Source organism: Hypomesus transpacificus, chromosome 14, assembly GCF_021917145.1.
Source record: "Hypomesus transpacificus isolate Combined female chromosome 14, fHypTra1, whole genome shotgun sequence".
NCBI lineage: Eukaryota > Metazoa > Chordata > Actinopteri > Osmeriformes > Osmeridae > Hypomesus > Hypomesus transpacificus.
The window spans coordinates 2,604,818-2,622,874 of NC_061073.1; the positions used below are offsets into that span (position 1 = coordinate 2,604,818).

At 46.7% G+C, this 18,057-nt stretch overlaps 1 protein-coding gene and 1 non-coding gene across 4 annotated transcripts; one reads left to right on the top strand and one right to left on the bottom strand.

The window, feature by feature from the left end:
• The first annotated feature begins 122 nt into the window (after window positions 1–122).
• Window positions 123–16,095, top strand: elmo3 (engulfment and cell motility 3). Of its 3 annotated transcripts, none has more exons than XM_047034247.1 (21): window positions 123–408; window positions 2,326–2,456; window positions 3,059–3,099; window positions 3,223–3,295; window positions 3,982–4,032; window positions 4,186–4,355; window positions 5,230–5,329; window positions 5,518–5,669; window positions 5,868–5,946; window positions 7,506–7,556; window positions 7,726–7,848; window positions 8,376–8,498; window positions 8,717–8,821; window positions 9,013–9,121; window positions 9,488–9,624; window positions 13,335–13,498; window positions 14,259–14,371; window positions 14,891–14,995; window positions 15,139–15,218; window positions 15,450–15,530; window positions 15,789–16,095. In XM_047034247.1, exons 2-21 carry the CDS (start codon window positions 2,379–2,381, stop codon window positions 15,999–16,001), a joined length of 2,148 nt encoding a protein of 715 aa, XP_046890203.1. In that variant the 5' UTR covers window positions 123–408; window positions 2,326–2,378; the 3' UTR covers window positions 16,002–16,095. The 3 variants fall into 3 exon arrangements, with proteins under 3 accessions (XP_046890203.1, XP_046890202.1, XP_046890204.1); XM_047034246.1 differs by having other exon boundaries at window positions 124–408; window positions 2,349–2,456; XM_047034248.1 differs by lacking the exons at window positions 123–408; window positions 2,326–2,456; window positions 3,059–3,099; ... (10 more) ...; window positions 9,013–9,121; window positions 9,488–9,624 and adding an exon at window positions 11,862–12,235.
• trnag-gcc lies at window positions 6,237–6,307 on the bottom strand. The gene has a single exon. It is a non-coding gene; the product is annotated as a tRNA-Gly (tRNA).
• Window positions 16,096–18,057: the final 1,962 nt, after the last annotated feature.

Below are 18,057 nucleotides of genomic sequence, written 5' to 3' on the forward strand. Positions count from 1 at the left end.
TGAGAACGCAACAAGCCAAAGACAGCAATTCAGATAATTCTCCGTCACCAAAAGAGACACATTTTTCACGGCCTAGTGTTGTAGCCTATTTATTGGTATCTTAAACATTACATTTTTGCGGGTGGTATTCCTGAAATTAATGTGGACTATTCCATTCATGCAGAAAGGGAAGTAGCAAGGGCGGTCTGCCTATAGAGGGCGGTTGTGGCTTTGCAAAACCCGGAACTTTGAATGGTCAATTACTTCTAAAACTTCGGAGGAAGTGCCTCCACCGAAATATTCCAGGTTTTCCATTATCAATATTTTCATCTCGGATTATTGTCGTTAATTTTCGGGGAGCCTGCTCCAAATGATACCTTCTCCGAAATCGGCTCTTTCGCGAGGACTGTAAAACTATTTTTGAAACAGGTAGGAATCGAAGAAAATGTCAGCTCACTCACTAGTTTGTCGATTTATTTACGTGCTGTTGCTTAGCTTTGCCTATGCGAGAACTAACATGTTGGCTATAGAACGTGATTGAAATAAACCTGGAGGTTGAATTCGTGTTGTGCTCCCTCAATTTATGTCAACTTTCATTGTCCCCAGACTGACATGAAATGTAATTTGTCTCGCAGATGCTTTGCTTATAATGATAGTTATCATAACTATATGGTTGTAAAAACATTTTGTTTTTAAGGTACTAGTTTTGTTCATGCTGTGCATTGCCACAGGCTGTGCTATATTGAAACAAACCAAATATTCCCATGTCCATCCCAAGTGTCAGGTAGCGTGACTAAACTCACAGCTGAATTGAACCACAGGGGAAAGAGGACTGGGCTAATCGTGTGTCTGCCTGGATCAGTTTCACTGGAGTGTCGACAACTGACAGTCTTTGTCAGAAGAGCAGAGATACTAAACTGGGGTTACTGGTGCAGATAAGATGACAGCAAACTGTGTACGTGTGTTTGTAGAGTGGTCTGTCAGGTTATGAATTCCAAGCAGCTGAACATACCCTCCCTCTCTGCCTGAGGGAGCAAGGGGTAGGAGGACAGTTATTCTAGGGTCAGGGGGGCCATGCCACACTTAAGGCCTGCTGTAACACAAGGCTGACGCATGAATCAGGATATTTATACGAGCACAGACATTTGATTTGGTTTACTGGCAACACACACATGTAAGCACACCTGTGCTCATACACATGCACGCTTAAACACATTGAATACATGTGAATACACACAAACACACGTACACACAGGTTTATGGTACACGTGTCATCTGGGAGGTCCCTCCTGCAACATACTGGACTTCTGTTCAGACTGTTATTACACAAGTTAGTTAGTGAGAAATTGTTTTAAAATCTGCTGCTGGCTGGGTGTGATTGGAGCATGTTTCAACAAAATACCTGGCATTCCTCCTCTTCTTACTGATTAGGGACCAGCTATGTTTACCAGTCTGTGTTTACAGTGCGTTAATGACATTCTTGAATGTTGCAAGTTTGCATTAAGATTTATATGGTGCAAAGTTGGATTGCTGAAGGTTAGCTAACCTTAGCCAAAGCCTGAACCCTAACCCTTGCTCGAGAGTCTAGACCTAACCTTAATCCCAGCCCTAATATGGTCTGTGGCCTAACAGCTGAAGGTGCAGTTTGGGGTTAGAATGCTTTATGTTTTGACAGAAACTGTAGTTCGGCATCAGCAGTAAAATGTTTCTGTTTTAGCTTCTTGTTTTGTAGAGAGTCTGTGTTAGAGGAACTACTGAAGAGTAGGCTACAAGGATTGTACTCGCACATATACACACACATACTCACACACATTCTCAAACATACACACACATACACACACAAAAATGGAATAGAAAAAGCAAAAGACTGCGAGAGATTTGGTCCTGAAGCAGATGCAGAAGGGTCCTTCCAGAATGTGCTGTAGTGTTTCCATATGTTTGGGAAAAGGCATGAAAAGAACTTCACTGTCTCTAATGGAAGCCGAATCAGGGCTGAAGAGGAAATAGATGTGTGTGTGTGTGTGACCGTGGATTTAGTAGTATAGAGGGCGTAGCTCTCTCAGCTTGATAGACACAGTAAAGTATCTTAAAAGAGGAAGACATAAGATCACCAAACTGAAAATGAAAGCTCTAGTATCTCAGCTTACTCTGCAGTTCTGACCACATCAGCTCACAAATGCACCAGTCTCAATTTGTCTCAATTTGACTTCTTCAGAAGCCATCAAGAGACCAAGATAATTCCTATATCCCTCTTGTTCCTGTCTACAGTCCCTGGTGTGTGTTGTCTTTGTCTATTGTGAAGGCTATTTGTACATCTTGATCTACATTGAAAATAGACTAGTGTAGTTGTTGTACCTGTCATCTGGCAGTGAGGAGGACGGCCTTCCCCAGCAGCCAGGATGCCACAGCAAAAGGACATTGTGAAGATCGCCATCCAGATGCCTGGGGCCTACCCGCAACTCATACAGCTGGACCAGGTAAGAGTTAGGCAGCTACTATTAGTCAGGAATCACATAGGCAATCCTTACCCACGGCTCTTCCAAGTAAACCAATTAGCCGTATACAGTATAAAGATGCACTTTATAGGTCAAAATTGATTAATAACTTAAATTGATGGAGATGAATTTCTTCAGAAAAAGGAAGAGGTACCTAGTAGTGTTCATTCAGTCATATTTCATACACTTTGGCCCATCAGAAACACTCCCAATGGACTGACAAATCTCACCAAAAACATCTGATTGGTTGACCTTGTCGCCGGCCACAAATTACAGGGCAGTGATTGGTTTACCGCAGTACACCAAAACATTTGATTGTTTGACCACCATAGGCACCACAAATTATAGGGTAATGGTCGCACAGGCATACAAGTAGCAAAGCTTGTCTTTCCTGAAATGCACAGAGGAATAGTAAATCTAAACTTGGGGTTCCTGTACAGCTAACCATCCTGTGTCACGAGAGGTGTGTGTGTGTGTGCGCACGCGTGTGTGTAATGTACTCTAGACTGTGTGCGATACCTTGTTGGACACGTCTCCTTTATGTCCAACTCACTGACTGCATTTCATCGTGTCTGTCTGTACAGAAAAAGCCCCTGTCAGCAGTGATAAAGGAGGTCTGTGATGGGTGAGTGTACGGCCTGTGTGCGTGTGTACTAATAGTGTGTGCGTACCTTGTGTGTGTGTGTGTGTGTGAGTATGACTGAGATACCATATAAGTTGCTGCTGTGTGTTTGATGTTTGCTTGTAGATGGAATCTTCAAGGTCCTGAAAACCATGCCTTGCAGTACGCCGATGGTGTTCAGACCTACATCACTGAATCGGTCAGTTCAGAACTACAAATGTAGCCTTTATCTAACAAATATAACCTTAATCTAACAGATATAGCCTTTATCTGATCTCCATAGTCATACCTTCCTCTCTTCTGAGAGTGCATGCAGTCTGTGACAGTAGCCAGTGATTTGTCCTGTAAAGCTGTTTTAGGTTGTAGATTTCTTCCTTTGGAATGTGACTGTGTAGCAGCTGGAGCTATATTTGGAAGCCCGCTGTCGCTTTAGAAAGGTCAAACACATGCCCCTCTATCAGATGGGAAGCTGGTCACTGGACTGTGTGACTTATGTGGCCAACACCTTGCAGAGCTGCAGAAAACCTTCTACCTGATAGTACAGTGGATGTCTGATTGTTTATAAGTTCCATATCTTTCTTTCTCTCTCTCTCTCTCTCTCTCTCTCTCTCTCTCTCTCTCTCTCTCTCTCTCTCTCTCTCTCTCTCTCTCTCTCTCTCTCTCTCTCTCTCTCTCTCTCTCTCTCTGTGTGTCGCTCTCTCTCTGTCGCTCTCTCTCTCTCTGTCTTCTGTCTCTATCTCTCTCTATCTCTCACTCTCTGAGTGTGAAAATTGTCATCAGTTAAAGCCACTGTGTTTCCTGTAAAGTGTGTTGTGTGTGTGTGTGTATATATATATATATATAAATGTGTATTATTGTGTCTGCTCTGTGGTCTGTGTGCTCTAGAATCGTCTGGATATAAAAAACGGCTGCATTCTCCGGCTGACCAAGGCCCCGGTGAGTCTGCTGGCTGGAGGCCACTATCCAGCCACAATCATCACACTGTATCTCCTGTGTGTGTGTGCATGGTTGCACAGCCAATTCATTACTTTAAGCTTATCTGGTGCGCTTATGTGTATGTGTTTGTGTGTGTATGTTATGTGTGTGTAGGGTCGCTGTGCAGAGGACTTGTATAAAGGCATCCAGAGCTCAGACTCAGGCGTGCGCTGTGATTCGCTGAAGCAGCTGGCCAGCGTGTCCACCGACGTGACGTTTGCTCAGGAGTTCATCAGCCGAGATGGACACGCCCTGCTGGTGGAGATTGTGGAGGAGGCTAAAGAGTCAGTCACACACACGCACAAACACGTGCGCACACAGTACATGCGCATGCACGCACGCCACACACACCACACACACATGCACATAGTGGTGCATGCATGCACACGCCACATACTGACACGTACACACAGACACTGGTGCACGCATGCACACACACTCTTTTTTGAGTGGTGTTCATGTTTCTAGGAGTGTGTGTGTGGGAGGGAGGGAAGGAGGAGGGAGCGAGGGAGGGAGGGAGGTAGGTTGTAGTTGACAGTGAATATTTGCTCAGGCAGGAGAGGAATGTGTTGCTTTGATAGAAGCTGGTGTTGAGATATGTGGTGATTACAACACAAGTGAACACATCTCTCGCTGCCTGTGCCTTCTTTTCCACCCCGTCCTCTACTCCCTATCATTTTTGCTTTTACATGACCTTTATTTAACCAGGTCAAATCCATGGAGAACCAATTCTCATTTACGATGAACCAATTCTCATTTACAATGAACCAATTCTCATTTACGATGAGCTTTTGCTCATATTCTCTCTGTGGGGCCATCTCAATGGGCTAATGCTAATGAGCTAAGGCTAATCCGCTAATATTACTCCAGGAGCCTGATTATAGTATAGTCTCAAACCATCAATGCTATAGAAGTCCTTCATAGACAGTTAACATAGTCCTAATCCAGGTCTAGGATTATCAATAGGTTTACTGGTAGTTTGGTATACTGGCAGACTATGATACAGCAGTCTCTTCCAGTTTAGCAGACTCCTAGCTGAGTCATCACACACATTCCTGTCTTCATAAGATTGTCGCTTCCTGTCCATCTCTTCACCGCAGTCATGATGTGTGTTGATGTAGTCACATCCTGTGCTGTGTGTGTATGTGTGTGTGTCAGGGCCCCTTTGATCATGACCCACACACTGACGGGCTTTATGGAGCTGATGGATCATGGAATTGTGTCTTGGGAGAATCTCTCCTCTGTCTTCATCAAGAAGGTCAGTTGACTTCCTCTTTCTCCATCTCTCTCTTTCTCTCTTTTTGTCTTCTCATGAAACATTATTTGCGCGGTGTGTGTGTGTATGCGTGCTTGTGTTTGTATGTATGAGCCTGCTGTGTGTGTGTGTGTGTGTGTGCGTGCGTGCGTGCACTTGTGTGTGTGTGTGTCCATCTGTCTCACTGTCAGATTGCCAGCTTTGTGAACGCCAAGGTAGCGGACGCCTCCATCCAGCAGGTGTCACTAGCCATCCTGGAGAGCATGGTCCTGAGCAGCACCAGCCTCTTCCTGCTGGTCAAACAGGAAGTCACCATGGAGAGACTCATCGCACACCTCCAGGTGTATGTAGCCAATCCCAGTTTGGGTGTCTTTGATTTCATTGTTGTGTAACTTTACAGGCTTTTTTTTACCCGTCCATTGGGTGCCCTCGCTCTGCACGCCCGCGCACACGCACACGCACACACATAAACACACTCTCCTTACATCCTTGTGCACCCCTTCTCTCCTCATAGTCCCTCCTCCTCCTTTGTGTATCTCAGGACCAACCAACAGATCCAGACCAAGGCCATGGCTCTCCTGATGGCCTTGCTCCAGACTGCCGACGATGCAGACCGACAGGTAGAGCTGTGCTCTGGTTCATATACGTCTGATAGCATTCAGCCTAATGCTGGTGCTTTTCATAATAGAATTAAGTAATAAGAACATTTTAAAATGAACATTTATGGGAGGATATGATTTGATTAGATATTTGTATGTTAAATGAAAGCGTATGTTTAGGAACATTCTTTTACAATATGTTTGCATTCATTATAGTTTTAAGTGTGCAGTGTTACATTAGATAGTTTAGTGTTAGTGAGATAGTTGAAGTGTGTCATTGTGTACCCAAAGCAAGCAACAAAAAAGTATCTTGCATTGGCCGGGAATCGAACCCGGGCCTCCCGCGTGGCAGGCGAGAATTCTACCACTGAACCACCAATGCTTGGTGATATGTGAGCAGGGCCTGCTTTCTTTCTGAAAGGGGAAAAAGTGTTGTCACGTTAAAGGGATGGAGGAGGGGAGGAGTGAGCGTAACGGATGGAGGAGAGGGGATGTGGGAGGGACCATAGAGGGGAGGTGTAGAGTGACTGGTGGGAGGAGTGAGGAGTTGAAGAGAATAGCGAGCTGTATTCAGAGGAGGAGAGAAACAAAGGGTTAACTACGGGTGGGAGAAGTGGTCCCCAGGCTCAGTCCTCGACAACTCATGAATCATGTTCTTGTTCTGTTATGACGTTCCTTTGCATATTTGAGAGTGATTTAGCTTCCAGATTTAGACTGACTAGAGCAGGTTGTCTGCATGAGATTTTTGTATTTCTTTATATTTGAGTCTGTTGCCTTTTTTTTTTTTTTACTCTACTCTACTCTGCTCGGCTCAGCTCTGCTTTACCCTTCTCTATTCTACTCTGCTCTACTCTGCTCTACTCTGCACTACTCAAGCAATGACATAGTGCCAAAGCTCTTGCTCATATTCTATTATGTAACCCTCTGTTTCTCTCCTTCTCCTGGCTTTCTTTAATGCTTCTACTTTCTGCAAAAAAACAAAGGCACATTGATAAGTCTTTCCAGATTTCCTGAATTAAAGCTAAACAGAGGGCTTTAGCAGTCCTGATGATCTCATCTCACAGGGAGCAAAGTCCACTCATGTCTGCTCCTGTCGCCTGCCTCCACTCCTGTCTGTAGCTTTTACTGCCACCTTGTGGAGAAAATGCTCACTGCATTGTAGATTGGTAGAAAGAAAGAAACTAGCTAACTTTGTAGATCCGCAAGGGAAAATTGTTTCTATTACAGTTAAGTTGTTCCAGTGAATAAGGAATGCAAGGGGGCATAACAGTAACAAACCGAGGTACTATAAAAATCTAATATTGTCTCTAATGTGTATCTTAACCATTACAGAAATACAATAAATACATTGAAATATGTATTCTATTCATTTCAAATACAAAAGCCTAAAATTAGATACGTACCATCAAATGTACCACTACTGAATGCCTGTATTTGTTTGTCGCTTTGGACAAAAGCGTAATTACAATTGTTTTATTTACATAAAATGTAAAAATAATGTTTTGCTCCACCTGTGCCAATGATAATGATGAATCTATTGTTGTGATGTTGTGAACCTGATACTGTTGATCCTTTTTCAGGATTTGTTTGCATACCTCGGAAAGAAGAACCTTCGTCCGTACATTTACAAGGTACGGTTATAAACCTGAGCTTATCCTGCACGTCTAGCTGCATATGAAGCTATGGATGGAGGTACCCCTACACCAGAACATGACAGGAGAGGACTTGATGCTGGTGAGGGGATGATAGGTGAAGGGATGAGGGTGTGTGACCTGCTCCTGGTTGTTTGTGGTCCTGCAGAACATCATCCACAGTTCGGCGTCGGTTGGGGATGAGATGGCTCACTATCTGTACGTGCTGCAGTCTGTCACTCTCAACCACCTGGAGCAAAGGATGAGGATGCCCTTGGACTCTTACAACCAGGTTAGACACACACACACACACATACATACACACATACACACAATAAACAGGCTAAAACAAGGACACTTTGTCACCCCCTCCCCTCCTCTCCTCCCTCCCCTCCTCCCTACCTCCCTTCCTCTCATCCCTCCCTTCCCCTCCCTCCCTCCCCTCCCCTCCCCTCCTCATCCCCCCCCTCCCTCCCTCCCTCCCTCCCTCCCTCCCTCCCTCCCTCCCTCCCTCCCTCCCTCCCTCCCTCCCCTCCCCTCCCCTTCTCATCCCCCCCTCCCTCCCTCCCTCCCCTCCCCTCCTCATCCCCCCCCTCCCTCCCTCCCCTCCCCTCCTCATCCCCCCCCCTCCCTCCCTCCCTCCTCTCCCCTCCTCATCCCCTCCCTCCCTCCCTCCCTCCCTCCCTCCCTCCCTCCCTCCCTCCCTCCCTCCCTCCCTCCCTCCCTCCCTCCCCTCCCCTCCTCATCCCCCCCCTCCCTCCCTCCCTCCCTCCCTCCCTCCCTCCCTCCCTCCCCTCCCATCCTCCCCTCCTCCTGCAGGACCAGAGGGAGATCCTGCATGGCCTCCGCCAGGCGGCGTTTGAAATGGAGAGTGAGAACAGTCTGAGCAACGAGAGACGACGGTCGCTCTGCGCCAAGGAGTTCAAGAAGCTTGGCTTCTCCGTGAGTGCAACCTGAGCTAGGACTACTGGGTTTCTACCTGTAAGACATGAGTTCATTACAACACAAAAAGGTTGTCTGTCATCACTGCCATCTTTATCCAGCCACGATTTAAACAGCTGTCCTGTGTGTGTGTGTGTGTTGGCGTGTTTGTGTGTGTGGATATACATGTGTTGCTAAATTGGTGTGGGTCTGTGTGTATATGTGTTCCGTCTCTGTAGAACAACAGTAACCCTGGCCAGGACCTGGTCCGGACCCCCCCAGGCCTCCTAGCCCTGGACACCATGGCCTACTTTGCCTCCCGCTACCCAGACGCTTACAGCAGGGTGAGATGGTGGTGGGGGTGGGTTGAAGTTGGTTAGGGAGGGTGAGGGATGGAAGGGGTGTGGTTGGGAAAAGATGTGCAGGGGCGGAGGGAAAACCGAGGTCAGTGGGGACTCAATATGTCTTCGTTTCAAACCCTTCAATTCCACTTGGGGAACCTCTCCATCTTTCTCGCCCTCCCTCCCTCCCTCAGTTTGTCCTGGAGAACAGCAGCAGAGAGGATAAGCATGAGTGTCCGTTTGCCCGAAGCAGCATCCAGCTCACCCTCATCCTTTGTGAGATCTTACGCATCGGAGAGCCCCGTGAGCTACATTTTTTTTTATTTATAAAAATAAATAAATAGGCTATATAAATGCAGTCCATTCCATTTATATAACTCCTCTTTCTCAAACCAAATTATGCTTTACAGAAGAATATAAAAAAGAACAATGAAAATCTTAAATACTGAAATACGTATACTGTAAAAGTTAGGGCTGGTCTGGCTTGGTCTGGTCTGGTCCGGCATCTCAAATATACTATATATTGTATACATTGAATTTACATCCATATTCTATCTATTTCTCTCTTTATCTGCCTTTCTCTTCCCCTCTTTATCTTCTCCACCTCTCCTACTCTCCCCTGCCGCCTCTTCTCTCCTTCTTCCTCTACACCCCCACCCCCTCTCCCAGCGTCAGAGACTGGGTCCAACTACCACCCCATCTTCTTCTCCCAGGATCGGCTTCTGGAGGAGCTGTTCTGCGTCTGCATCCAGCTGGTCAACAAGACCTGGAAGGAGATGAGAGCCACACAGGAGGACTTTGACAAGGTGCCCAAACCCCAACCATATCTGCCGTTGGTCCCATGACCTGCTCAACCCACTGTTCAAATGAGGGTGTGGCGTAACCGAAGTTTCGAGTGTGACACTAGGTGTGTGAGTTTACTCTTTGTAGGGCGTGACTGTGTAAACATGACGTTTTTACATAGCAGGACCTTTTCTCTAAAACGACATACAAACTTTTAGAAAATACAACAGAAAATCAAGGATGAGAAGTGGATCGTTTATAGTTATAGTGTATTTACCAGTCGCCACATCACAGCAAAAAAACTGCCAGTATATTTTCCACAGAGGTCTAGAAGTTCATTTCAATTAAATTCAACTTTATTTCAGGCACGTAGATCCATAGCTGTTAGTCCTGGGTCATGAGCTGGAGACATTGATCATGTGCTAACAATAGAATATTGATGAAATTATGAATCAATGACAAGCGAACAAAGAAACAAAGGATTTCATTTATTAAGTAATGAAGTCATGATTGAGTGCTCTGCCACAATTCAGCGATGCTAACTACCCTGATTATCAGGTTGGTCATCTGGACGAGACGCTTATTAGCGGTTAATGTATTTAAAGTTCAATATGCTTCTGGATTGGACTGACCCCAAGTCTTAAAACCGGGACATTACCTGTGGATAACATATCAAAGTTTGGCTGGAGCCAAGGCAACAGTAGTGCAGCACCATCAGGACAGGGATGTTAGGTCTAGACCAGTTAGACTAGACAGGGTTGGACCAGTTAGATCTAGACCAGACTAGATAGGGTTAGATCTTTGTTATGTGTCTGTGTTCTGTGTCAGATCTGAGTTATGATCAGTGACCTATACACTTTTGTAAAGCTCTCTCTTGGAAGTCGCTTTGGATAAAAGTGTCTGCTAAAACGGCATAAATGTAGATCTAGAACCAGTTAAACTAGATGGGATTAGACCAGTTAGATCTAGACCAGTTAAACTAGATAGGGTAAGATTAGTTAGACCAGTTAGGATTAGTGTAGTGGAGCAGCATAAGACTAGATGTCCAGTCTAGACTAGACTGTGGCTCCTGAAGAGTTGTCTATGAGCGGGTCGAACACAACAGCGACAGCTCTTTGAGATGGTTGAGTGGGCTTCATATTCCAGTGACCAGCAGGCTTTGAGGTGATAGCCTGCATCTCCTTTCTGATGCTAACGACCAGGTTTCTATCCGAGCGAGCTCGTATTCAGGCGCGTCCCGTCCAACAGACATGTTTGACAAAGTAGCCCTGTCCTCTCTGCGCTTCTCCGCGCTGCTCCTCTCGTAAAACACGCGACCTTTTGACCTTCCCAGGGGCCAGCGTCCGGCCATGCGGCCTGCCTTTGTGTGCACCCACTGCTCCCTACCCACAATGCCCTGACCTGTGGACAATGGGGCATTAGAGGCACAAAGAGACACCGGCGGGGTGGCAGATTCACAGGGGCAGGTTCACACAAAGGCGTGGTGACATCAGCAGGAATGACACAACACACAGACCTCTGGAGAACAACAGCGCACCAGACTTGGACGTTAGGAATCACTTGCAAATGCTTACTTGGAACGCCAAGTAAGCAGAGTTTTTTCCTTGTCTTCCTTGAGGGTTTCCGGTTGTTTTAGGTCCAATTCTATGTGCATCTGTTAAGCCCTCTGTGACATTGCTTGGAAAATGGGCTTTACAAAGAATTGTATTTGATTGGACGTGGAGCCATCTCAGACCTGTCTCTTAGGGCGCAGGTTCTCAGGACTCCCTTGATTTCCTTTGTGTTGAAGGGTTACTCTAGGAATTGCTTCCCAATATATCTGTTGTGCATAACCAGTGAGCTCAAACAATGGCAATGTCGGTGTTCTTAATATTGGTCGATTCTGTAAAGGCTATTTCGAGATGTCCCAGGTTTTTGGTCATATTGGAACGGCGTCCTTGTCTCTGACAGGGTTACATTCTACACCTCATCCAGACAGCCAGCCACACTGATGGGCTATATTTGGCTTTTGGCACACACACACACACACACACATATACACACACACCTCTCTCTCTCTCTCTCTCTCTCTCTCTCTCTCTCTCTCTCTCTCTCTCTCTCTCTCTCTCTCTCTCTCTCTCTCCCCCCCCCCCCCCCCCCCCCCCCAATAACCCCCCCTAACTCTTCTTTATTTCAGCCGTTAATTGCTTTTGGCAACTCTCCACTTCCAGCTGGGGGGGGGGGGGGGGGGGCTGTGTGTGTGCATGCGTGCATGTGTGTTGCATTATTGGAGGGGTGCGTATGTTTGTGAGTGGGTCGATATTGGTGTCCACACACACACACACCAGACACACGAGATTACGAGGGAAAAGGGGCAGGTGCTTCTGTGAGATCAGCGCTCAGGGGTTCTCCTATTGGTCAGTCCATGAGAACGTTAATGTTAGAGGGGGAGAGAGCGGGGCTCGACAGGGGTGTGTGTGTGCGTGTGACTATCAGGGTGTCTGTTTACAAAACAGCTCCAGTGCTGGTCAGCTCGTGATAAATCGGATTCACTCTCCCCACTCTCTTCTCCTCATTCCTCATTTTCCTCTCTCCATTTCTCATTTGACTGGACACCTAAACTAGTGGTTAAACTAGTAGGAAAGCATAATGGAGGTGAGAACTTGGCACTTTGTGGTTAGTTAAACTTGTGTGTACTGTAGTGCTGTTGCCAATGTGTGGTGGTACTTATTTGAATTTATTGTCGTACATTTCGAAGAATATATGGCTAAGATATGTCCTAATGTCAGTCTCTGTTTCTGTAAGTATTTGAATGAATAGATAACCTAAATATACATGCTGAATAGAATACTTGTATGCTAATATGTTCACACAGCACCTTTCATGACATGTATTTCTGGACTGTGTGTGCTAACTTGTAGAACGTATTTCCGTACTTCGGTCCCATAATCAGCTATGGTGAACAGTTGTGTCAGTACTGCGGACAGTAGCCCATCGATGTGAAGCTAACCAATATGCTTACATCCCCAGTGAGTGACTAGTAAAATAACATTTTAAAACCTGACCTGGTGGCCAATTGATACATAGGGAGATGAATAGATGGATCAATGATCTGTCTGTCTGACAGATGATTGGGTACTTTCCCCATCTCCAAGGGGAAGTCTTAGTGAGTATACTTCAGTGTGTGCTGGGGGACAGGAGTGGGGACCAAACAGGGGACACTTGCGACTTTGATTGAGAAGATCAGTTTTTCTGTGCGTGTGCACGTTCACAGTTTGGTTTGATGAGTGAACTATGGATTTTAGTTTGATGGATTTTCCCCTGTGCAACTGTGACCGCAATACCAGAGTGTATTGCGTGTGCGAGCACGCACACACACACACACACACACACACACACACACACACACACACACACACACACACAGAGCCTCTTTCTCTCTACACTCTGCTCTGTCTTTCTCTCTCATTTTCTATGTTAACCCCCCTCTCCTGCTCTCTCTCCTCCCTCTCTCACTCTTGCCTCACTTCCCGTTTTCCCTCTGTCTCTGTTAATCTTTCCCTCCTGCTTTCTCTCGCTCTCTATCTCTCATTCTCCCCGTCGTTTCTCCTCTGTCATGGTCAATACCCCTTTCCTTTGTCTCCCCCTCACTCATGAACCCCCCTCCCCCTCCCCTATCACCCCATCTTCCTCCTCTCCTTGTGAAGGTGTGATAGATAACTGTCCTTTGGTCTGTCTCCGGTCCCTCCTGCAGGTGATGCAAGTGGTGCGGGAGCAGATCACCAGGACCCTGTCCAGTAAGCCCACATCCCTGGAACTGTTCAAGAACAAGGTCAACGCCCTGAACTACAGTGAGATCCTGAAGCTGAGGCAAACGGAGCGTCTGCATCAGGAGGAGACCCTCGCACCCCCTGTCCTGTGAGCTTCTCTAGAACCTTTTCTAGAACTTTCTCTGTAAAACCCCTCTTGCTAGAACACGCTGTACAACCTTATCTGTCAAACATTCTTTGTAGAACCATATCTAGAACCTTTTTACTATAATTTTCTCTGTACAAACTAGAACCATTCTCTGGATTCATCTTTGTAGAACCTTCTCTGTAGAAGCTTCTCTCTGAAACCCTCTCTATAGGACCTTCTCTGTAGAATTTTCTCTGTGGAACATTCTCTAGAACCTTCTCTCTAGAACCTTCTCGACAACCTTTCCTCTTGACCCTCTACAACCTTATCTAGAACAATCCACACCTCTCAGGTGCAGCTCAGAGAACATTTCGCCCTGACCGCCTGTGTGCTCTCTAGTTTTTACCCCTATTGAACCAGCCGTTTTGTCACCAAACGACATGTTCGTCAGAGTCACTGTCTGTGTCTGTATACTGACACTGAACCAGCTCTAAAGTTGCTGGATATGACTTTATGGCTTTGTCTGACAGTGTGTCTGTCTGTGTATGGGTGTGTAGTTACGTATGTGTGTCTAGCTAGGTATGTGTGTATAGTTAGGAATGTGTTTCCAGTTAGGATTTTGTCTCTGTCTACCTAGGTGTGTGTGTGTGTCGTAGTAGTAGTAGTAGTAGTAGTAGTAGTAGTAGTAGTAGTAGTAGTAGTAGTAGTGAGCAGAATAAGTTGTGTTTTGCTCGATGGGACTGACGGTGTGTTTTGTGGCGTGTGTGTGTGTGTGTGTCAGAGAGCTGAAGGAGCGTTTGAAGCCTGAGTTGCTGGAGCTGATTCGCCAGCAGAGACTGAACCGCCTGTGTCAGGGAACACTCTTCCGCAAGATCAGCAGCCGTCGCAGACAGGGTGAGACCGACCGTCTCATCTGCCGTTGAGTCGTTTAGCAAACAACGCTTTTATCCAAAGCAGCAAGAAAACTGTGCATATGGAAAGAACAGCAGAAAATCAAGGATCAGACGTGTACAGTTCTAGCCGTATTTCGGTGGTTTTGTATTTACGGTTTTGTATTTAGCCGGTAAAGTGCCAAAGTAATGCTGCCGGAAGCGAAGCAATAATCATATCTCAGCTCCAGTAATAAATGGTATAGTGCAGCAAAAACATCAACATCTGAAGTGTTTGATTGAAGTGAATCAAATAATTGAGTGGGTTCAGTCTGTTAAGAGAGTGGTACAACAGGATGTCAAATGCAACATACAGAGAAATAGAGTACACGTTTGCAGGGATCACAGGACGTCCTGTACTAAGGGCTGCTGTCGGTGCCCTTAAGCCAAGTGAAGATTCCCAGACACCATCTCTAGAGCAGATAGCAGCTCTGTGGATTAGAGGAGGGAGAGCCGCTCTGATGTTTCCCACTGGTCGTTTCAGATAAGCTCTGGTACTGTCGCCTGTCTCCCAATCACAAAGTTCTTCACTATGGCGACGTGGGGGAGGACACAGAGGCTCCGCCCATCGAGATGCTGCAAGAAAAAAGTGAGTCGCTTCCTCCGAGCTGCATGTCTACACCTTTTCCTCCTCTCCTCTCCTACACCCCCCCCCCCCCTCCCCCCACACACACACACACACACACACATTTCTCTCGTCTTTCCTCACCCTCCTCTGCTCTACTTCTGCAGTTCCTGTTGCAGAGATTAAGGCTTTACTGATGGGGAAGGACTGTCCACACATGAAAGAGAACAAGGGCAAGCAGACCAAGGTTGGTGCCTCCTCACATTCCTCTCACCACCAGTGGCCCATGGTTACCTGATAGAGGGATAGGTATAGCTTACGGGTAGAGTAGTTAGACTGGTTCAAATTCCCCCCTGCACACCGCTTGGGAGGAAAGTGTCTGCTAAATGAACCCCTTAGTATTCTGGATGTTGAATTAGTTTCAGGGTGGGAAGTAGCCTTCATTTGCCCAGCCCCAACCATGCACCCACTCTTGCAGGAGAATCTGGACTTGGCCTTCAGCATCACGTATGATGTGGAGGAGTACAGCCTGAACTTCATCGCCTCTTCCCGGACAGATGTAAGTGACTGAGGAAGACATCCTCTCTCTGGTCTGCTGTGTGTCTGAGATGGTTTTGTCACGATAAAAGATATCATCAAAGAACGACATGTTTTCGTTAGCTTAATGAACCTCTATGAGCCATAACGTTTGGCGTCTCTCTGTCTGTATCTGTTGCTAACTCCCCTTTCTTCCCTTCCTCCCTCCTTCCCTCTCTCTCCTTCTGTCTGTATACACTCCCTCCCTACTTTGTCATCCCCCCCCCCCCCTCCCCCTCAGTTCTGCCTGTGGACGGACGGACTGAGCGTGCTCCTGGGAAAGGACATGAGCAGTGAGTGCATGCGCAGCGAGCTGGAGATCCTCCTCTCCATGGAGATCAAACTCCGCCTCCTGGACCTGGAAAACGTGCAGATCCCAGACCATGCCCCCCCCGTCCCGAAACCCCCCAGCAACTTTAACTTCTGTTATGACTTCAGTCAGGCAGAGCAGTAATAGATGGAGATGGAGGCTGGGGCTGGCAGGAGGCAGGATGGGGCTTGAGGCTCAACATTCTGGGGTGGAGCTTAGGACTGGGGTGGGGGGGAGGTAGGACTGGGGTGGGGGGAGGTAGGACTGGGGTGGGGGGAGGTAAGACTGGGGTGGGGGGGGGGCAGGACTGGGGTGGGGGGGGGCAGGACTGGGGTGGGGGGAGGTAGGACTGGGGTGGGGGGAGGCAGGACTGGGGTGGGGGGGGCAGTACTGGGGTGGGGGGAGGTAGGACTGGGGTGGGGGGAGGTAGGACTGGGGTGGGGGGGGCAGTACTGGGGTGGGGGGAGGTAGGACTGGGGTGGGGGGAGGCAGGACTGGGGTGGGGGGAGGTAGGACTGGGGTGGGGGGAGGCAGGACTGGGGTGGGGGGGGGCAGTACTGGGGTGGGGGGGGCAGTACTGGGGTGGGGGGAGGTAGGACTGGGGGAGACTGGGCTATGGTGGGCTGATGGTTGGGCACAAACCAGGAACGAAGGCTGTCAGGTTCAACACAGTCCTGTGGTTCCCAAAAAAATCGATTAAGACAGAATAAAAATGGAGACAGCAGTAATGATCCAGACTGTGAGCCTGTTAAGATTCTATTTATACATATGTGAGCCCTTTTTATCTTTAAAGATCATTTCAATTAGTGTGTTTGACGGTCCTTTCACAGTCTTGTCTGGGCAGGGCATCTGGGAGTTGGGCTTTGATGTCATGATTCATCTTTTCTAGTCTTTATTACGAGAGGTTGCCTGGGTGTGACAGCTCAGCAAACCACCAGAAGCTTCCGTCAAAGCCACTGGACTTTGTGCTTTTATGGGCGTGAGTGTTGTCGAGGTACGATTAGCCATGGTCATGATTGTAGATGTGAATGTGTGTTTGATCCGTGTTTTTACCACTAAAGCATGCACCTAAGTAAGTATGTGTGTTAGGTTTGTTAACCATGGCAAAGTTATGAGGAAAATCAATGCAGGATTATACAAATAAAACATAGCTTATTAAGGCGTCATAGCTATACTGTACTTGATATGTAAAACCCAGCATGCTTGTTTGTCCAAGATATGCTTATTATGGTCTGTATGTATTCCATGTTTGTTGATGTACGGTACGAGAGCGAGTGTTCCTGACTGACCTAATATCACACGACAGTCCAACAGTAGCCAAAAAAAGGTCACTTTTACATTCATTTTCATAATCTTAATAGCGTGAAAAGGAAATGTATGATAATCATTTTTATATGACGATTACATTCCTAAACTTACCATTTTTTTGATCCTGTGGCCAGTGAATTCTTTATGTATCTCTCTAGACCAGTGGGTAATATGAAAGTTCAGATCACTGCACTGTGTTTCTGATGCAACACACACTAATGTGCATTTTAGCCTTGCGGCTTAATGAGCAACGGTTGATATGAATAAAGACGATACGATTTACATACAAAAAACAGCTGTCATCTGTTGTGTTTACTAACAGTGAAAAAAATCCACAAGACTCAAGAGTCTGCAAGTTCAGAGGCTTTACATTTATTCATAAAATTACATTTGGTACACATTATCACTTTTTTTCTCTCCAAATTTAACAATCAGCATATGAGGCTCTGTTTTATTTTAAAATTGGTACAAAATTATTCAGGGCCATCACAAATATATGGCCAAATACTTAAATAAATATATACTAAGACGTATTATTGTGATTTTAATAGCATAGTCCTGTTTGCAACATGACAGCACATAATCTGCCCCCACCTTCTTCCGTGTATGTGCTTCTGGGCAGTGAGAGGTTGGGGTCTGCTCTCATGGTCCCTTTCAGCCCCTCCCTCCCTCGCTCGCAGCCTTGGCTGGAACCACCTCTGTGGGTCTGGCTGGATGTGAACCGCCACGAGCAAGATGGACTGTCCCCCTCGCCCGGTGGTTCTCAACCCTGGTCCTCAGGGACCCCCCTGTCCTGCATGTTTGAGATGTTTCCCTGCTCCAACACACCTGATTCAAATGAATGGATGATCAAGCTCAGCAGAAGCCTGATAACGATCATTCATTTGAATCA

Coding starts and splice junctions, on each gene's coding strand:
- elmo3 (XM_047034247.1), top strand. CDS start 2,379: ATGCCACAGCAAAAGGACATTGTGAAGATCGCCATCCAGATGCCTGGG. Junction 2,457..3,058: donor AACTCATACAGCTGGACCAG/GTAAGAGTTAGG, acceptor CTGTCTGTACAG/AAAAAGCCCCTGTCAGCAGT. Junction 9,122..9,487: donor CTTACGCATCGGAGAGCCCC/GTGAGCTACATT, acceptor CCCCTCTCCCAG/CGTCAGAGACTGGGTCCAAC.